Genomic DNA, 17,022 nt, shown 5'->3' with positions numbered 1-17,022 from the left:
CTGACACACCTCTTTCTATCTTTAGCCTGCAAACGATGATCCCTTCTCTCTATCTCTTTTTACAACCATCATATGATTTGTCTGGCCTTTCGGCCGCTTCGACCTACCAAAGGTCATTTGCAGAAGGTGGCTGGATGTCCTTACCCGGCCAGAAATAAAAGGGATTAAATTATATAACGGTCCAACTTTAGCCTTTGAGCGGAATGGGACATATGTGCTCAAGTATAAATTTTAACATAATAATTCTCTCTCTCTCTGAAAAATCATAATTGCAGAGTTATTTGTCAGTGCCTCTCTCTTGCTCAACGGCTGCAGCTGTGCAACCCGCCGTGCCAGGGTTTTGATTTCTACAGGATGTTGGCTTATGGTGCCCCGGCTGCTTGGCTGCTTTTCGGGGTTTAATTTGCTAAGAAATTGGCCCTGTAGCTTAATTCTAGCCTGATCTGGCTGATGAAATGGGGACAGATTATGGAGCTAAAACCTCTTTTAAGTGGGACGCTCCAGGCAAACCAAGATTTCCTAATTCGCAGACTTGCATAAACCCACATTCTTGACTGTGGCTTCTCCCAAAACAAAGCAAAATTGGAAGCCTGAACGTAATATTCTAATATGTTCATGATTATTCTGGTATTATTGCGAATTTGGCTTAATATCTTAATATCTTTTTTAAAAGCTAGAGGTATAACAAGCAGGAAGAGGGAGATTGTGATCCCCTTATATAGAGCGCTGGTGAGACCCCATTTGGAATATACTGTGTTCAGTTCTGGAGACCTCACCTACAAAAAGATATTGACAAAATTGAACGGGTCCAAAGACGGGCTACAAGAATGGTGGAAGGTCTTAAGCATAAAACGTATCAGGAAAGACTTAATGAACTCAATCTGTATAGTCTGGAGGACAGAAGGAAAAGGGGAACATTTAAATATGTCAAAGGGTTCAATAAGGTTCAGGAGGGAAGTGTTTTTAATAGGAAAGTGAACACAAGAACAAGGAGACACAATCTGAAGTTAGTTGGGGGAAAGATCAAAGGCAACATGAGAAAATATTTTTTGACTGAAAGAGTAGTAGATCCTTGGAACAAACTTCCAGCAGACGTGGTTGGTAAATCCACAGTAACTGAATTTAAACATGCCTGGGATAAACATATATCCATTGTAAGATAAAATACAGGAAATAGTATAAGGGCAGACTAGATGGACCGTGAGGTCTTTTTCTGCTGTCAGTCTTCTATGTTTCTATGTAAAATCTTTCCGCCAATATTGTAAGAATTGTTGTAGCCCGGATTTAATAGAGAAATTGGTCTGTAACTTTTAATTAGGCATTTATCCTTATCTTCTTTGGGTTATCAGCGTTATATATGCCTTCTCCCAATGATTTTGGCATTTTAGCCTGTCCTAATGTTTCATGTACATTTTTTCTTTTATAGTGGCTTGGAATTACTTGTATATCTCCACTGGAAACCATCTGGCCCAGGTGTTTTGTCATTTTGGGTTTTTTTTTAAAATAGTCTCTTTTAATTCCATTAACATAATTTCCTTGTTTAATATCCTTTGCTTTTCCTCCAGCAAGATTGGCAGATTTTTATTGTCTGAATATTTCTTCTCTTCTTTAATTTCTTCTCACCTTTATAGTGTCTTGGAGTAGGGTCATTCTTTGTCAAGTGGACCGGGTGAATGATTTTTGCAGCCTTATTTGAAAAGAAACCGTCACAAAAACAACATATATGATTTAAAAAAAAGATCTTTCTAATGAAATAAAAAGGAAGATGATTGAAGGTGAGAAAACAGAGAGCTCTGTTTCCTCTTCTTCAATCCCCTTCATTAGAAAGATCATGTTGTTTTCTATTGCTCTCTGTTTTCTCACCTTCAATCATCTGAAAGAGTAGTAGATCCTTGGAACAAACTTCCAGCAGACGTGGTAGATAAATCCACAGTGACTGAATTTAAACATGCCTGGGATAAACATATATCCATCCTAAGATAAAATACAGAAAATAGTATAAGGGCAGACTAGATGGACCAGGAGGTCTTTTTCTGCCGTCAGTCTTCTATGTTTCTATGTTACATTTTTATTTCATTAGAAAGAACATGTTTTTTTCTATCATATACAGTGTGTTGTTTTTGTGATGGTCTGTTTTCAAATAAGGCTTCAATTTCACCTGGTCCACTTGACAAAGAATGACCCAATAGTTTTGAGTGACGGTCTCCTTTTCCTTCTATTCCATGGTGCATTGAAACCATGGGCTTCTTAAGAGGATGAAAAAGGAAGGGACAGTTCCAGCTTTGTGCTGCTTCATCGCCAGATTTCCCCAAATCCTGAATTTTACAAACACCGGCGAGCATCCTCTTTGCACCCTTAATTTTATAAGCAGCTGCTTTAGTGTTCGGTGGTGATATCCTGGCTAATGGCAGAGATTGATGGCTGAGGTCATCGAACCATGTGAGGATGAGTAACTAGCCTAGATGAGACACCGTAGGGGTGTTCCTCCACAGAGGTGGAGCTGTGTCATTTCATTGCAGCAAAAAACAAACAATTTACACCATGGCTACTCCGTGGAAGCAACAATCACATCATTTGTTTGGGTTTTCGGCTTTAACCTACCATCTGGTTGCAGTTTATTTAGGCGGTTCGAGTGCGATGAATGATTCCTAAGGCCTTCGGAGTCATGAGTTTTCAGCGCAGGAAGAAGTCGTCTTCTTCCTTCCTGGATGGCATTCAAAACCAGGTCCGTCTCTAAACCCAATTCCCGGTGGACTATGTAAAGCAGGTGGCGCAACTCTATTGAACAAGCCAAGGTTGGCTGCATTCACAGAGGGATAGAGTCAAAGATCATGTGAAGCATTAGCTACCATTTTATAACACTTTGGTAAGGATACGCTTGGAATATGGCATCCAGGTCTGGTTGCCATGAGATTAAACAAACAAACAAACAAACAAAAAAGACTCTAGAAAGAATGAAGAGAAGAGCAACCAAGATGATTAGGGGACTAGACGATAAACCAGATGAAGAATGATGGCAGGAATTGGGTATGTCTAGTTTGATAGCAATAGTAATAGCATTTAGACTTATATACCGCTTCGCAGTGCTTTTACAGCCCTCTCTTAAGCAGTTTACAGACTCAATAGCAATAGCATTTAGACTTCGCAGTGCTTTTATAGCCCTCTCTTAAGCAGTTTACAGACTCAATTGCAATGGCATTTGGACTTATATACTGCTTCACAATGCTTTTAAAGTCTTCTCTTAAGCAGTTTACAAACTCAATTGCAATGGCATTTAGACTTATATACTGCTTCACAGTGCTTTTACAGCCCTCTCTTAAGCAGTTTACAGACTCAATAGCAATGGCATTTAGACTTATATACCGCTTCACAGTGCTTTTATAGCCCTCTCTTAAGCAGTTTACAGACTCAATTGCAATGGCATTTAGACTTATATACTGCTTCACAGTGCTTTTACAGCCCTCTCTTAAGCAGTTTACAGACTCAATTGCAATGGCATTTAGACTTATATACCGCTTCACAGTGCTTTTACAGCCCTCTCTTAAGCAGTTTACAGACTCAATAGCAATGGCATTTAGACTTATATACCGCTTCACAGTGCTTTTACAGTCTTCTCTTAAGCAGTTTACAAACTCAATTGCAATAGCATTTAGACTTATATACCGCTTCTTAGTGCTTTTACAGCCTTCTCTTAAGCAGTTTACAGACTCAATTGCAATAGCATTTAGACTTATATACCGCTTCTTAGTGCTTTTACAGCCTTCTCTTAAGCAGTTTACTCAATAGCAATAGCATTTAGACTTATATACTGCTTCACAGTGCTTTTACAGTCTTAAGCAGTTTACAGACTCAATTGCAATAGCATTTAGACTTATATACCACTTCACAGTACTTTTACAGCCCTCTCTAAGCGATTTACAGAACCAGCCTCTTGCCTTCAACAATCTGGGTCCTCATTTTAACCACCTCAGAAGGATGGAAGGCTGAGCCGGTGGTGAGATTTGAACTGCTGAACTACAGCTAGCAGTAAGCAGAAGTAGCCTGCAGTGCTGGACTCTTACCTCTGTGCCATCTCCGGCTCGTGACAAAAAGGACTAGGGTTGACATGATGCCAGCCTTCCTATATTTAAGCGGCTGCTACTAATAGTCAGACTATTCTCCAAAGAAGAAGGCAGCACAAGAAGCAATGGATGGAAACTAATCAAGGAGAGAAGCAACTTAGAACTAAGGAACTAATTTAAACTAAATTTCCTGACAGTGAGAACAATTAACCAGTGGAACAACTTCCCTCCAGAAGTTGTGGGTGCTCATGAGGTTTTCAAGAAGAGATGATTAGACAGCCATTTATTTGTCTGAAATAGAGTGATTTTCAACCTTTTTTGGGCCGCGGCACATTTTTACATTTAGAAAACCCTGGGGCACATTGAATTGGGGGGGGGGGGGATTTGGGTAAAAAAGTTTGGACAAATTTTTTTTCTCTCTTCCTCCCTTTCGCTCTATTTCTCTCTCCCGTCTTTTTTCTCTCTCTCTCCATCCCTTTTTCTTTCTCTCTTCCTTCCTCTCTTTTTTGCTCTCTTTCTGCCTCCCTCCCTCTATGTCTTTCTCTCTCCCATCTTCCCTCCCTCTCTCTCTCTCTTTCTTTCTTTCTCTTTCTTGCTCTCTCTCTTTCTCTCTTGCTTTCTTTCTCTCTCTCTCTTGCTTTATTTCTTTCTTTCTCTCTCTTGCTTTCTTTCTCTTTCTCTCTTTTTTGCTTTCTTTTTCTCTCTTGTTTTCTTTCTTTCTCTCTCTTTCTCTCTCTCTCTTGTTTTCTTTCTCTCTCTGAGGTTCACGTCATACCTGACCATGTGTCACGGCACACTAGTGTGCCGCGGCACACTGGTTGAAAAACACTGGTATAGGGCCTCCTGTCCAAGCAGGGGCTGGACTAGAAGACCTCCAAGGTCCCTTCCAACTCAGTTATTCTAGTCTATTCTGGTCCTCTTGTTCTCCTGCCCCATCTTGGTGAAGGCTGGAAAGAACCTGACCTTGCTACCTATTAATCTCTTTTGCAAAGATACACTTTGTTCCTGGTTTTTAGTTTCCTCCAGGTTCTTGCACAAGAATATATCTGCAGGGCGTCCCAACCAGTCTGGGCCTGTTTTAAAGCCTTTAACGATTGCTTATTAATGTTTGATTCTTAGCTTACCCAGCAAGTTTACAAGCGGCAGTTAGATTCTCCCAGAAATAGCTAGTTTTCCTGTCGGCTCTCCTTATTAAAACAAAATACATATTTCTTTCCCAGCGGAGGGCTAAAAAGCTAGCGTAAGAGGGTTGGGTTGACTTTGGTGCTTTTCTTTAAAAAAAAAACTTTATTAATTACACAAAAAAGAAACAGACAGAATAATCAAACACAAACACTTATAAAACGCTCATACAAAAGAGGTAAAATATATACATATCTCCAGCATCTCTTAAGTGAATGTTTAGCAGAAAGAAAAGAAAGAAGGAAAAGGAAAGAAAAGAAAGAAGAGAGAAAAAAGGGGAAAAAAAGAAAGAAAAGGTCCATATTTCTTCCCTGTACTCTTTACCATTAAATTACAAAGATATTTGCTTTCAATAGCTCTCTTTTCCTTTTTGTACAAGTAGAACATGAATTTAACAGCAGCTGTTTACATCTCTGATCAGTTTTTGTGGATAAGATTGGTGCTTTTCAGCTCTTTTTACTTCTTGGTTCCAGTCACTTTGGATCAGTGGTGAAATAGAGTGTTCCCAAATCCTATTTTTTTTAAAAAAAATGAAATTAATAAACAAACAATAACCCAGTAAAAACGCTTCTGGAATGAATTTCCCAAACCCAGCCTTGAATCCATTAAACATCCTGGCCATATTATGAAATATGCTTTGAGTTATTCCAATGGGGGAGAGAGAAAAAATCCTCTTTAAAAAACGGAATTGGGAGAGAAGGTTCTCAATCTTTTAAGATAATAAAAATCTTTTCTTCTCCAGGATTAAGGAATCAACCCCTACAATCTGAAATCCCTATTTTAACATATCGGAGAAGTTTGGAATCTCCAAATTTGGGCATGTGATCCGTCACCTCTTTTTTTTCCCAATTCCCCAGGAAAGAGTAACATTTTGTTTTTCGCCCAAGTTGCATTTATCAATTTTGAAAATTTTGTTGCCTTTTCTTCTTAAATAGGAACCAGAGCTGGAAGGGACACTGTTACGCTTCCTTGACCCCCCCAAACAATAGCTAACCAAGATTTTTTTTTGTCCTTTCTCCCCCCGCCCCCTGCAGAAAATCGTAAAAGCAGGAGACAAGGATTTGGATGGCCAGCTGGACTTTGAAGAATTTGTTCACTACCTCCAGGACCACGAGAAGAAACTGAGGCTGGTTTTCAAGAGCTTGGACAAAAAGAATGACGGTGAGTAGACCGGCGAGTTGGTCTTTAGCTGGCTCCTCCTGCATCGCAAGCATTGAGGTTTACATCTCTCTCTCTCTTCTGGGATGTTGCAGGTCGCATCGACGCACAGGAGATCATGCAGTCCCTCCGCGATCTGGGTGTTAAGATCTCTGAACAGCAGGCGGAGAAGATCCTCAAGAGGTGAATGGCTCCCATCTCAAAAGAGGCCTCCTGCACAAACACTTTGCTTTGCCATGGATTTTCCCCTTCACCCTTCTGATTTAACTAACAAACTACATCTATCTACCTACCTACCTACTTACCTATATGCTTAGCTACCTATGAATCTATCTATATATCTCTATCTAGCTGCCTGCCTGCCTGTCTACCTACCTACATCTCTCTCGCTCTCTCGCTCTCTCTCTCTCTCTCGATAGTATGTACACACACACACAGACACACCATATATATAATATTTACCTATCGATCTATCTATCTACCTATCTCCCAATCTACCTACCTACCTTCCTCTATCTATCTATCTATCTATCTATCTATCTATCTATCTATCTATCTATCTATCTATCGTATGTATACACACACATCTACCTACCTATCTCCCAATCTACCTACCTACCTACCTACCTACATCTATCTATCTATCTATCTATCTATCTATCTATCGTATGTACACACACACACACCATATATATAATATTTACCTATCGATCTACCTATCTCCCAATCTACCTACCTACCTACCTACATCCATCTATCCATCCGTCTGTCTCTATCTATCTATCTATCTATCTATCTATCTATCTATCTATCTATCTATCTATTGTATGTCTATCCTCTATCTATCTATCATCTATCTATCATCTATCTATCTATCTATCTATCTATCTATCTATCTATCTATCTATCGTATGTCTATCTATCTATCTATCTATCATATGTCTATCTATCTATCATGTCTATCTATCTAATCTATCTATCTATCTAATCTATCTATCTATCCATCCATCCATCTCTATTATCTATGATCTATATCTATCTACAGTATCTATCATCTCTCTTTCTTTCTCTCTCCCTCCCTACCTCCCTCCCTCCCTACCTACTACCTACCTATGTGTTGGCAGTACTCTGTTTTCCCATTTGTTTTTCATCTGTATGTGTATAAGTATCTCAAAATACTTTTTGTGAGCTGGTGGCACCCGGTTTGTAACAATCACTGACTCTCTCTCTCTCTTTGCCTTCTCCCCTTTGCTTGCCTGACTGCCTGTCTGTCTGTCAGAATAAGGACAGGACACGTCTGGGGTCCTGTCACTTAGTAAGTACCACAAGGTCTTACTTGTCCTTCTCCCTTGGTTAAGTTTTAAACACTTTGCATGTTTCTCACAGATCTGGCAACGAAGGAGCAATGACAGTGTTCAGTGGTGCATTCCTAAACAGCATCAAATCTACCTGGCAAAAAGCTCTTAACTTTTCGGCGGAAAGAGCTTTGAGCAAAACAAAAACCATTTTATGCAATTAATCATATTAAGTCATAAAGTCATAAAACAATAAACTCTCCAACCCTAACCAACCCTCCGGGGGGAAAAAATCTGGAATCAAGAATAACTACCTGGAAGTAACCAGATCAGTTATTCTCCTTCATTTGCCCAGAGTGTCTAATTAAAACTGCTCAGGTTTTGTTTTTTTAAAATTAACACAAGTTTAATTTCCTTTTCCCTTTTCTCTTCCGGCTGATTCCTGCAGCATGGATAGAAACGGGACGATGACGATCGACTGGAATGAGTGGAGGGATTATCACCTTTTGCACCCAGTGGAGAATATTCCAGAAATTATCCTGTACTGGAAACACTCTACGGTAAGACAGGAAGATTTCACACGCATGGAGAACCGGAACAAATGTTTATTGCGGTCAGAGACCGGCAAATAAAAGCATTAGAAATGAGGATAATGGTGGATGTGGCAGTGCCTGGAGACAGCATGATAGATGAGAAAGATACTGGAGAAGATAACAAAATGCAAACACTTACAAATAGAAAGAAAACGACTATGGCGAAGGCGAGCAAGGGTGGTACCAATAGTAATAGGTGCCTTGGGTGCAGTCCCAAAATAATTGAAGCACCACTTAAAGACCATTATTGGGGAGAGGAAGATTGTGATCCCTCTGTATAGAGCGCTGGTGAGACCCCATTTGGAATACTGTGTTCAGTTCTGGAGACCTCACCTACAAAAAGATATTGATAAAACTGAACGGGTCCAAAGAAAGACGGGCTACAAAAATGGTGGAAGGTCTTAAGCATAAACCTTATCAGGAGAGACTTAATGAACTCCATCTGTACAGTCTGGAGGACAGAACGAAAAGGGTGGGACATGATGGAAACATTTAAATATGTTAAAGGGTTAAATAAGGTTCAAGAGGGACATGTTTTTAATAGGAAAGTGAACACAAGAACAAGGGGGCACAATCTGAGGTCATTTGGGGGAAAGATCAGAAGTAACGTGAGAAAATATTATTTTACTGAAAGAGTAGTAGAGGCTTGGAACAAACTTCCAGCAGACGTGGTTGGTCAATCCACAGTGACTGAATTTAAACATGCCTGGGATAAACATGGATCCACCCTAAGATAAAATACAGGAAGTAGTACGAGGGCAGACTAGATGGATCATGAGGTCCTTTTTCTGCCGTCCATTTTCTATGTTTCTATTAGCATTGACAAATTCTCCATCAGTCAATTGCGGAGAGGCAGCTTTATTGGGAACTGCTTCCACCCGGTGATGATCTTTGTAACACCGTCAAACCGTTCAGTTCAGCTCGTCCCACAGTCGTTAAATGAATCTGGCTGCCCCCCTCCCTAATTGACTTTGCTCGTAAGACGGTCGCAAAACGGGATCGCGTGACTCCGGGATGCTGAAAGCGTCATAAACACGAGACAGTTCTCCCAAGTATCTGAATTTTGATCCTATGCTGCTGTGGTTGTAAATGTGGAATACGCTCACGTTCTTCAATGCGCTTGGTCACTAAATGAATTGCCGCACGAAACCCAGCGACCAGTTAGGTCCCACAGAGTTGGCCTTCTCTGGGTCCTGTCAACTAAACAATGTCGTTTGGCGGGACCCAGGGGAAGAGCCTTCTCTGTGGCGGCCCTGACCCTTTGGAACCAACTCCCCCCAGATATCAGAGTTGCCCCCACCCTCCTAGCCTTTCGTAAGCTCCTTAAAACCCACCTCTGTCGTCAGGCATGGGGGAATTGAGACTTTCCCTCCCCCTAGGTTTATAAAATTTATGCATGGTATGTCAGTATGTATGATTGGTTTCTAAATTGGGGTTTTAAATTAACTTAAATATTAGATTTGTTTACATTGTATTATTATTAGCCGCCCGAGTCTGCGGAGAGGGGCGGCATACAAATCTGATTAATAAATAAATAATAAATAAAATAAATAAATACCTGTAGCGGTGCCTGCAGGAAATTGGTGCTCGTTTCCCTACCGAAACGATGACCGTGCTTGGGCAGGACCTTTATAGCATCTTCAGGTGGGTTGCAGAGGCTGACGGGTCTTGGCTGGGTTTGCCTTTCAGATTTTCGATGTGGGGGAGAACCTGACCGTCCCAGATGAATTCACCATAGAAGAGAGGCAGACGGGGATGTGGTGGCGCCACCTGGTGGCAGGAGGGGGCGCCGGCGCTGTATCTAGGACCTGTACTGCCCCCCTGGACCGCCTGAAGGTGCTCATGCAGGTAAGAAAGACCACCAAGGCGTGGGAGCTTTGGTCTACAATCCTCTCCCCCATAGTCTTTATTAAAAATATACATACTGCTCAAAAAAATAAATAAAGGGAACACTCAAAGAACACATCCTAGATCTGAATGAATGAAATATTCTCACTGAATACTTTGTTCTGTACAAAGTTGAATGTGCACAACAGCAGGTGAAATTGATTGTCAATCAGTGTTGCTTCCTATGCGGACAGTTTAATTTCACAGAAGTTTGATTTACTTAGAGTTATATTGTATCGCTTAAGTGTTCCCTTTATTTTTTGAGCAGTACTGTATATAAAAAAGACATACAAACATACAATAATTTCAATAGAAAACAATTAAGATATTAAGAATTGAATAGAAAACAATTAAGAATTTATTTTATGGGGGTTTTTTGTTAAAATTTTTTTAAAAATCAATAAAATTTATTTAAAAAAAAGAAAAGAAAACAATTAAGATATATGTCAACCATCCTGTTGACTCTCCGTTTCTACAGCCATGTTTTATATCCTATGTAAACATATGACTTTCATATTCAAGGGCTCATTGGGTAAATTATATTTGTATTTGTCAAATAGTCTATTTTCATTCCTTCATTTACTATTATATTAACATTTTAACGATGGTCCTTTTGTTCATTGCAAACTAGCAAGATTACATAAATCAATTATTTTTCTTCCGAATCATGTGAAAAGGTAGTTAATCGTTATCATTGTCCTAGTTTATGGTAAATGGTTATTACAATTTTTGATTATAATTTTTTTGATTGAGCCACTTATCGCTGAGTTGCTTCGACAGGGGCGGCATAGAAGTCAAGCAAACAAACCACCTGCCCCAGGTTTTATAAAACTCTGTTTCATTTTTATTTTATACACAATCCTCTTAAAGTCCCCAAAGCCACCTCGTCAATCACCAAAAATTGGCAGCCACTGCCGGCTTCGGAAGTAGAGTAAAACCAGTGAAAGTTCAAACTTTGTGACACCTGATAGAAGTTCTTGGACATTTGCCTTCTGCATTAAAAACAAAATTGTCCTTTGCATCATCCTGGTCATGCCTTGCTTCCCAAAGTACAATGCGTCCCCTTAGAGTTGGCAAGCTTAGATACATGTCATCACGTTGTTGAATGACCCTTCGGTCATGATGGGTCCAGCTTTGGCAGGACAGCTCTTGGGGGCACGTGAAATGATTCGTCACTTGGTGGCACTTGTTTTCCCTGTTGCCCGAGCAAAGGACAGCACCGTTCTTGCTGCCCATCAAATGTGGAGCTTGGACTTTGTGCGGAAGCGGCCTGAACTGTCCATCTGCACTTTTAAAAATCAAATTTGGTGTGGATTTAGCTGCTGTGCCAAAGTCCATGTTGTACTAGGACTTCTTGTTTTCCCCAAAACTTCTACCTTTTAACAGGTTGAACTTTATTACAGTAAAGCTTTTATTTTACAGGTTGGACTTTATTGTGGGTTTTAAATTGTTCCTTTTTTAGATGTAGTTCTCTTTGCTGTGATATAAATTAAACTAGTAAATAAATAAATAAACTGTGGGGTTGGTTTATTATGGCTTTTAATTAAGGTTTTATAGTTTAGATTTTATATTTGACTTCTTTTTATTGTTTTTGTAATTTATACTGTTGTAAGCCGCCCTGAGCCCTTCGGGATTGGGCCGCATAGAAGTCAAATGAATGAATGAATGAATGAATAAATGAATAAATGAATAAATAAATAAATAAGCTAGTAAATAAATAAATAAACTGCAGAAATTAGTTCCTTGGGCCAGTTTTAAGATACATTTTACCAGTAGCTTGGTGTGTCGGTGAGAAATAGACGGAAACGCATCAACAGGTCTCCGTCCAAACCCAAAACTGTCTCTTTCTCAGGTCCACGCTTCTCGCAGTAACAACATGTGCATCGTCGGAGGGTTTTCTCAAATGATCCGAGAAGGTGGCGCCAGGTCCCTTTGGCGTGGCAACGGCATCAATGTCTTGAAGATCGCCCCCGAATCGGCTATCAAATTCATGGCTTATGAACAGGTAAAGCGCCAAGGAGCGTTTAGAATCCGGAGTGATTTGTGCGTTTCCAGTTTTTGCATCCGTTGAGCAAAGGGAAGCGGTTTAAAGAGTCAGCCTCTTGCCCCCATCAGTCTAGATCAGCGGTTCTCAACCTGGGGGTCGGGACCCCTTTAGGGGTCAAATGATCATTTCACAGGGGTCACCTAAGACCCTTGGAAAAGACGAATTCCTCATGGTGTTAGGAACTAAAGCTTCTATTCTGGCGCCTTGGAACGTATTTTTACAATCGACCAATCAGGCTTTGACAGCGCGGTGTGTCCCTCTGAGCTTCCTGCCAATCAGCTTAAAGCTCTGTTGGGAGAATTGGTGCTAGACTTATAGATGGGGTTCACCCAACATGAGTTGTATTAAGGGGTCGCGGCATTAGAAAGGTTGAAGAATCACTGGTCTAGATCTTCATTTTACCCACCTTGGAAGGATGAGTCAACCTTGAGCCGGTCAGGATTGAATACTTGACAGTGGGCAGAGTTAGCCTGCAATACTGGTAGGTTGGTAGACAGACAGACATACAGGCAGATAGATATAGAGATATAAAGATAGAGATAGAGATAGAGATAGATAGATAGATAGATAGATAGATAGATAGATAGATAGATAGATAGATAGATAGATAGATTAGATAGATTAGATAGATAGATAGATAGATAGATAGATAGATAGATAGATAGATAGATTAGATAGATTAGATAGATAGATAGATAGATAGATAGATAGATAGATAGATAGATAAAGAGACAGACCAGTAGCAATAGCACTTATATACTGATTTTTAAACTGTTTAAACGGCTGTTTACAGACTCAGCCTTTTGCCCCCAACAATCTGGGTTCCTCATTTGACCCACCTCGGAAGGCTGGAAGGCTAAGTCAACCTTGAGCCTGGTGAGATTTGAACTGCCAAATTTGCAGTCAGCAGAAGTAGCTGCAGTACTGCACTCTGACCACTGCGCCACCACGGCTCATGTAGACTTCTCCAGGCTAAACATGGAACACTTTCTTGACAGATCAAACGCTTGATCGGCACAGACCAGGAGGTCTTGAGGATTCACGAGAGGCTGGTGGCTGGCTCGTTGGCTGGAGCCATTGCACAGAGCAGCATTTACCCCATGGAGGTGAGTTGCCTTCTATGCTTTGCTCTTCTGGGCACTTGGGTTTCAAACTTGGTTGGCAGTTGAAGATCTCAAGAAGCTCTCCCCGATCTGCTGCCATCTTGATCTGAGGTCTCCACACTTGTCAACTTGTAAGAGTTGTGGACTTCAGCTCCCAGAATTCCTCAGCTGGATGAGGAATTCTGGGAGTTGGGAGTCTCCCCAAGTCTTCAAGAGCATTGTTGATCATGCTGTGAAGAATAACAGGGATGAGAAGACTGGAGGGGAGGGCAAATTCAAAAACTACAGATCGTGCAGAATGAGGCTGTCTCTCCAGCACTCTGCGAGCTGCAGTGGTTGCCGATTGGTTTCAGAACGCAATTCAAAGTGTTGGTTATGACTTTTAAAGCCCTACATGGCATCGGACCAGATTACTTGTAGGACCGCCTTCTGCCGCATGAGTCCCAGCGACCGGTCAGGTCACACAGAGTTGGCCTTCTCCGGATCCCGTCAACTAGACAATGTCGCCTGGCGGGGCCTAGGGGAAGAGCCTTCTCTGTGGGGGCCCCGGCCCTCTGGAATCAGCTCCTCTCAGAGATTCGCACTGCTCCCACCCTCCTCGCCTTCCGCAAGAGTTCAAAGACCTATTCGTGCCAACAGGCCTGGGGCCATTATACATTAGCCCCTGGGCGATGAGTGGAATGTATGTCTGACTGTCTGAATGAGAGTGATTGGTTTTTAAGGATTTGCGGGTTTGGTTTAGGTAGATTAATTTTAAATTTGGATTTAGGATGTTTTCTATTTATTTATTTATTTTATTCATTGGATTTGTATGCCGCCCCTCTCCGTGGCCTCGGGGCGGCTAACAACAGTGATAAAAACAGAATGTAAAAATCCAATGCTAAAACAGCTAAAAACCCTTGTTATAAAACCAATCATACATACAAACATACCATGCATAAATTGTAGAAGCCTAGGGGGAAAGATTATCTTAGTTCCTCAATGCCTGACGGCAGAGGTGGGTTTTGAGGAGCTTACGAAAGGCTAGGAGGGTGGGGGCTATTCTTATCTCTGGGGGGAGTTGTTTCCAAAGGGCCGGGGCTGCCACAGAGAAGGCTCTTCCCCTGGGCCCCGCCAACCGACATTGTTTAGTTGACGGGACCCGGAGAAGGCCCACTCTGTGGGACCTAACTGGTCCCTGGGATTCGTGTGGTAGAAGGCGGTCCCTGAGATAATCTGACCCGGTGCAATGAAGGGCTTTATAGGTCATAACTATTGTTCTTCTGTATGTTGTAAGCCACTCTGAATTATTGGAGAGGGGCGGCATATAAGTCCAAATAATTAAGGGAGGGAGGGAGAAATGAATGAATGAATGAATGAATGAATAAATAAATAAATAAATAAATACATAAGATGGTTAGAGGACACTCAACCTTCCCTCTTGACCTTCTCGAGGGCTACCTGAGACATTGATGCTCTACTGCTCCATTGCTGTTCCTTGCCGGTGAAATCTTCTGTGCATCCGACCCAGAGGTGTTGTCCCTCCTGCCTAGATTTCTGACAACTCCTCTTTTCCTCCTCTCGTTGGCGTAGGTTCTGAAAACCCGGATGGCCCTGCGTAAAACGGGGCAGTACACAGGGATGCTGCACTGCGCGAAGAACATCTTTGCCAAAGAAGGGCTGAGTGCTTTCTACAAGGGCTACGTTCCCAACATGCTGGGCATCATCCCATATGCTGGGATAGACTTGGCTGTTTACGAGGTAAGAGATGTGTGGCTCCTCTTAAGATGGTGGTGGGTGGCCCTCAAAAATCCCCCAAGCAGAAGAGCTAGCGGTCTTCGGTCCCAGCTTCTCTCTAATGCTTAGCAGCTCCGTGCCAAATGGATTTGCTCCAGGCTCTTTGTTGACGCTTGACTGTTGATGTTTTCCTTCCAGACGTTGAAAAACAGCTGGTTGCAGCATTACGCCGTGAACAGTGCAGACCCCGGGGTCTTCGTCTTGTTGGCCTGTGGCACCATGTCAAGCACTTGTGGGCAATTGGCCAGCTACCCCCTAGCTTTGGTACGGACACGAATGCAGGCTCAAGGTAAGACAATGCCCCAAGATTTCTTGGAGAAGGCTACAGCCAGACATTAGAGATAATGAATGTATAATTATTTATTAAATTATGAAAATATAGAGGAAATAGTCAAACATAACACGATAGCATGGATGACAAATTTGGGTTATTCTATTCAACTAGACGACTGGGAAAAACTATGGAAAATAAATTATAAGATGACACTGTCTATACCAGTGATTTTCAACCTTTTTTGAGCTGCGGCACATTTTTTACATTTACGAAACCCTGGGGCACATTGGGCGGGGCTGGAGGGGTGGGGCTAGAAAAAGTTTGGACAAAAAAATTCTCTTTCTCTTCCTCCCTTTCGCTCTATTTCTCTCTCCCTCTTTCTCTCCCTTCCTTCCTTTCTTTCTCTCTCTCCATCCCTCTTTTTTTCACTTCCTTCCTCCCTCTCTTTTTTGCTCTCTTTCTCTCTCCCTCCCTCCCTCTATGTCTTTCTCTCTCTCTCCTTCCCTCCCTCTCTTTCTCGCTCGCTGTTTCCCTCTCTTGCTTTCTTTCTCTCTCTCTTGCTTTCTTTCTCTCTCTGAGCTTCGCGGCACACCTGATCATGTCTCACGGCACACTAGTGTGCCGCGGAACACTGGTTGAAAAACACTGGTCTATACCATATAAAGAAAACCTACACAAGATGTTTTACCGGTGGCATCATGCCCCAGCACGTTTAGCTAAAATCCACCCAAGTATAAGCAATAAATCCTGGAAATGCAAAATAGCTATAGGAACATACTATCACATTTGGTGGTTATGCCCGGAAGCAAAAAAAAAGTTTGGATCAGAACTCAAAACTGGCTGGAAGAAATACTAAAATATAAACAAGAAACAAAACCAGAAATGTACCTATTAGGAATAATCAGAGGACAACATAGCAGAGAAGATTATTATTTAATAACTCACATACTAACATCGGCAAGATTGGTGTTCGCACAAACTTGGAAACAAGAAAAGATACCAAATGAAGAGATGGTGATTAGGAAAATGTTAGACTGCACTAAATTAAGTAAATTAACTTATGAATTACAGAATAAACAAAATAAGGACTACTATAGAGTGTGGGGGAAGCTGTATAATTGGATAGGGGGGGGAAATAAGAAAATGAATTAATATTAAAGGGAAAAAATGGAGTAACAAAAACAGAATTGTAAAGTATTAATCATTAAGTAAACTAATATGTATATATATAGGTATGTATAGACCGGTATAGCTCTATTTCAAGCTTTTTTAGCTTTCATCAGCCAGCCATACCCTTCTAGGATTCGAACCTGGGCTGCTTATGCCTTGCAAAAGGAAGCAGTGAGCTCCCGCCTATATTTGGGTATGCTGGGTGACTCGACCGAAAAACATGTAGTCTTTCCCTGGCTCAGCTGATAAAAGGGAGTAGAGCCTGTGGCTTAGAGGAAAAATCACTGCCTGGCAAGGCATAAGCAGCCCAGGTTCGAATCCTAGAAGGGGGTATGGCTGGCTGAGGAAAGCTGAAAAGCTTGAAATAGCTCTATATCAGTCTCCCTTTATTTCTTCATCAGTTCTTTGCAAGTTTGGAATATATATACTGCTCAAAAAAATAAAGGGAACACTCAAAGAACACATCCTAGATCTGA

At 41.3% G+C, this 17,022-nt stretch overlaps 3 protein-coding genes across 4 annotated transcripts in view; 1 reads left to right on the top strand and 2 right to left on the bottom strand.

Annotated features, from left to right (window-relative positions):
* The window catches only part of ST6GALNAC4 (ST6 N-acetylgalactosaminide alpha-2,6-sialyltransferase 4), a 683,294-nt gene that overhangs the window by 176,274 nt on the left and 489,998 nt on the right, over positions 1–17,022 (bottom strand). The gene's annotated exons all lie outside the window — the stretch shown is intronic.
* The window catches only part of ST6GALNAC6 (ST6 N-acetylgalactosaminide alpha-2,6-sialyltransferase 6), a 490,277-nt gene that overhangs the window by 198,365 nt on the left and 274,890 nt on the right, over positions 1–17,022 (bottom strand). The window lies entirely within an intron of this gene.
* The window catches only part of SLC25A25 (solute carrier family 25 member 25), a 59,408-nt gene that overhangs the window by 39,236 nt on the left and 3,150 nt on the right, over positions 1–17,022 (top strand). For both annotated transcript variants that reach the window (XM_070758809.1, XM_070758810.1), the window contains exons 2-9: positions 6,278–6,404; positions 6,497–6,584; positions 8,145–8,256; positions 9,979–10,137; positions 12,029–12,181; positions 13,222–13,329; positions 14,899–15,066; positions 15,241–15,391. In XM_070758809.1, the coding sequence (XP_070614910.1) occupies positions 6,278–6,404; positions 6,497–6,584; positions 8,145–8,256; positions 9,979–10,137; positions 12,029–12,181; positions 13,222–13,329; positions 14,899–15,066; positions 15,241–15,391 (1,066 nt within the window). The remainder of the gene's footprint in view (positions 1–6,277; positions 6,405–6,496; positions 6,585–8,144; positions 8,257–9,978; positions 10,138–12,028; positions 12,182–13,221; positions 13,330–14,898; positions 15,067–15,240; positions 15,392–17,022) is intronic.

Source organism: Erythrolamprus reginae, chromosome 8 (genome assembly GCF_031021105.1).
Source record: "Erythrolamprus reginae isolate rEryReg1 chromosome 8, rEryReg1.hap1, whole genome shotgun sequence".
Taxonomy (NCBI): Eukaryota; Metazoa; Chordata; class Lepidosauria; order Squamata; family Dipsadidae; genus Erythrolamprus; species Erythrolamprus reginae.
This window is presented reverse-complemented; position numbering and strand designations above follow the sequence as displayed.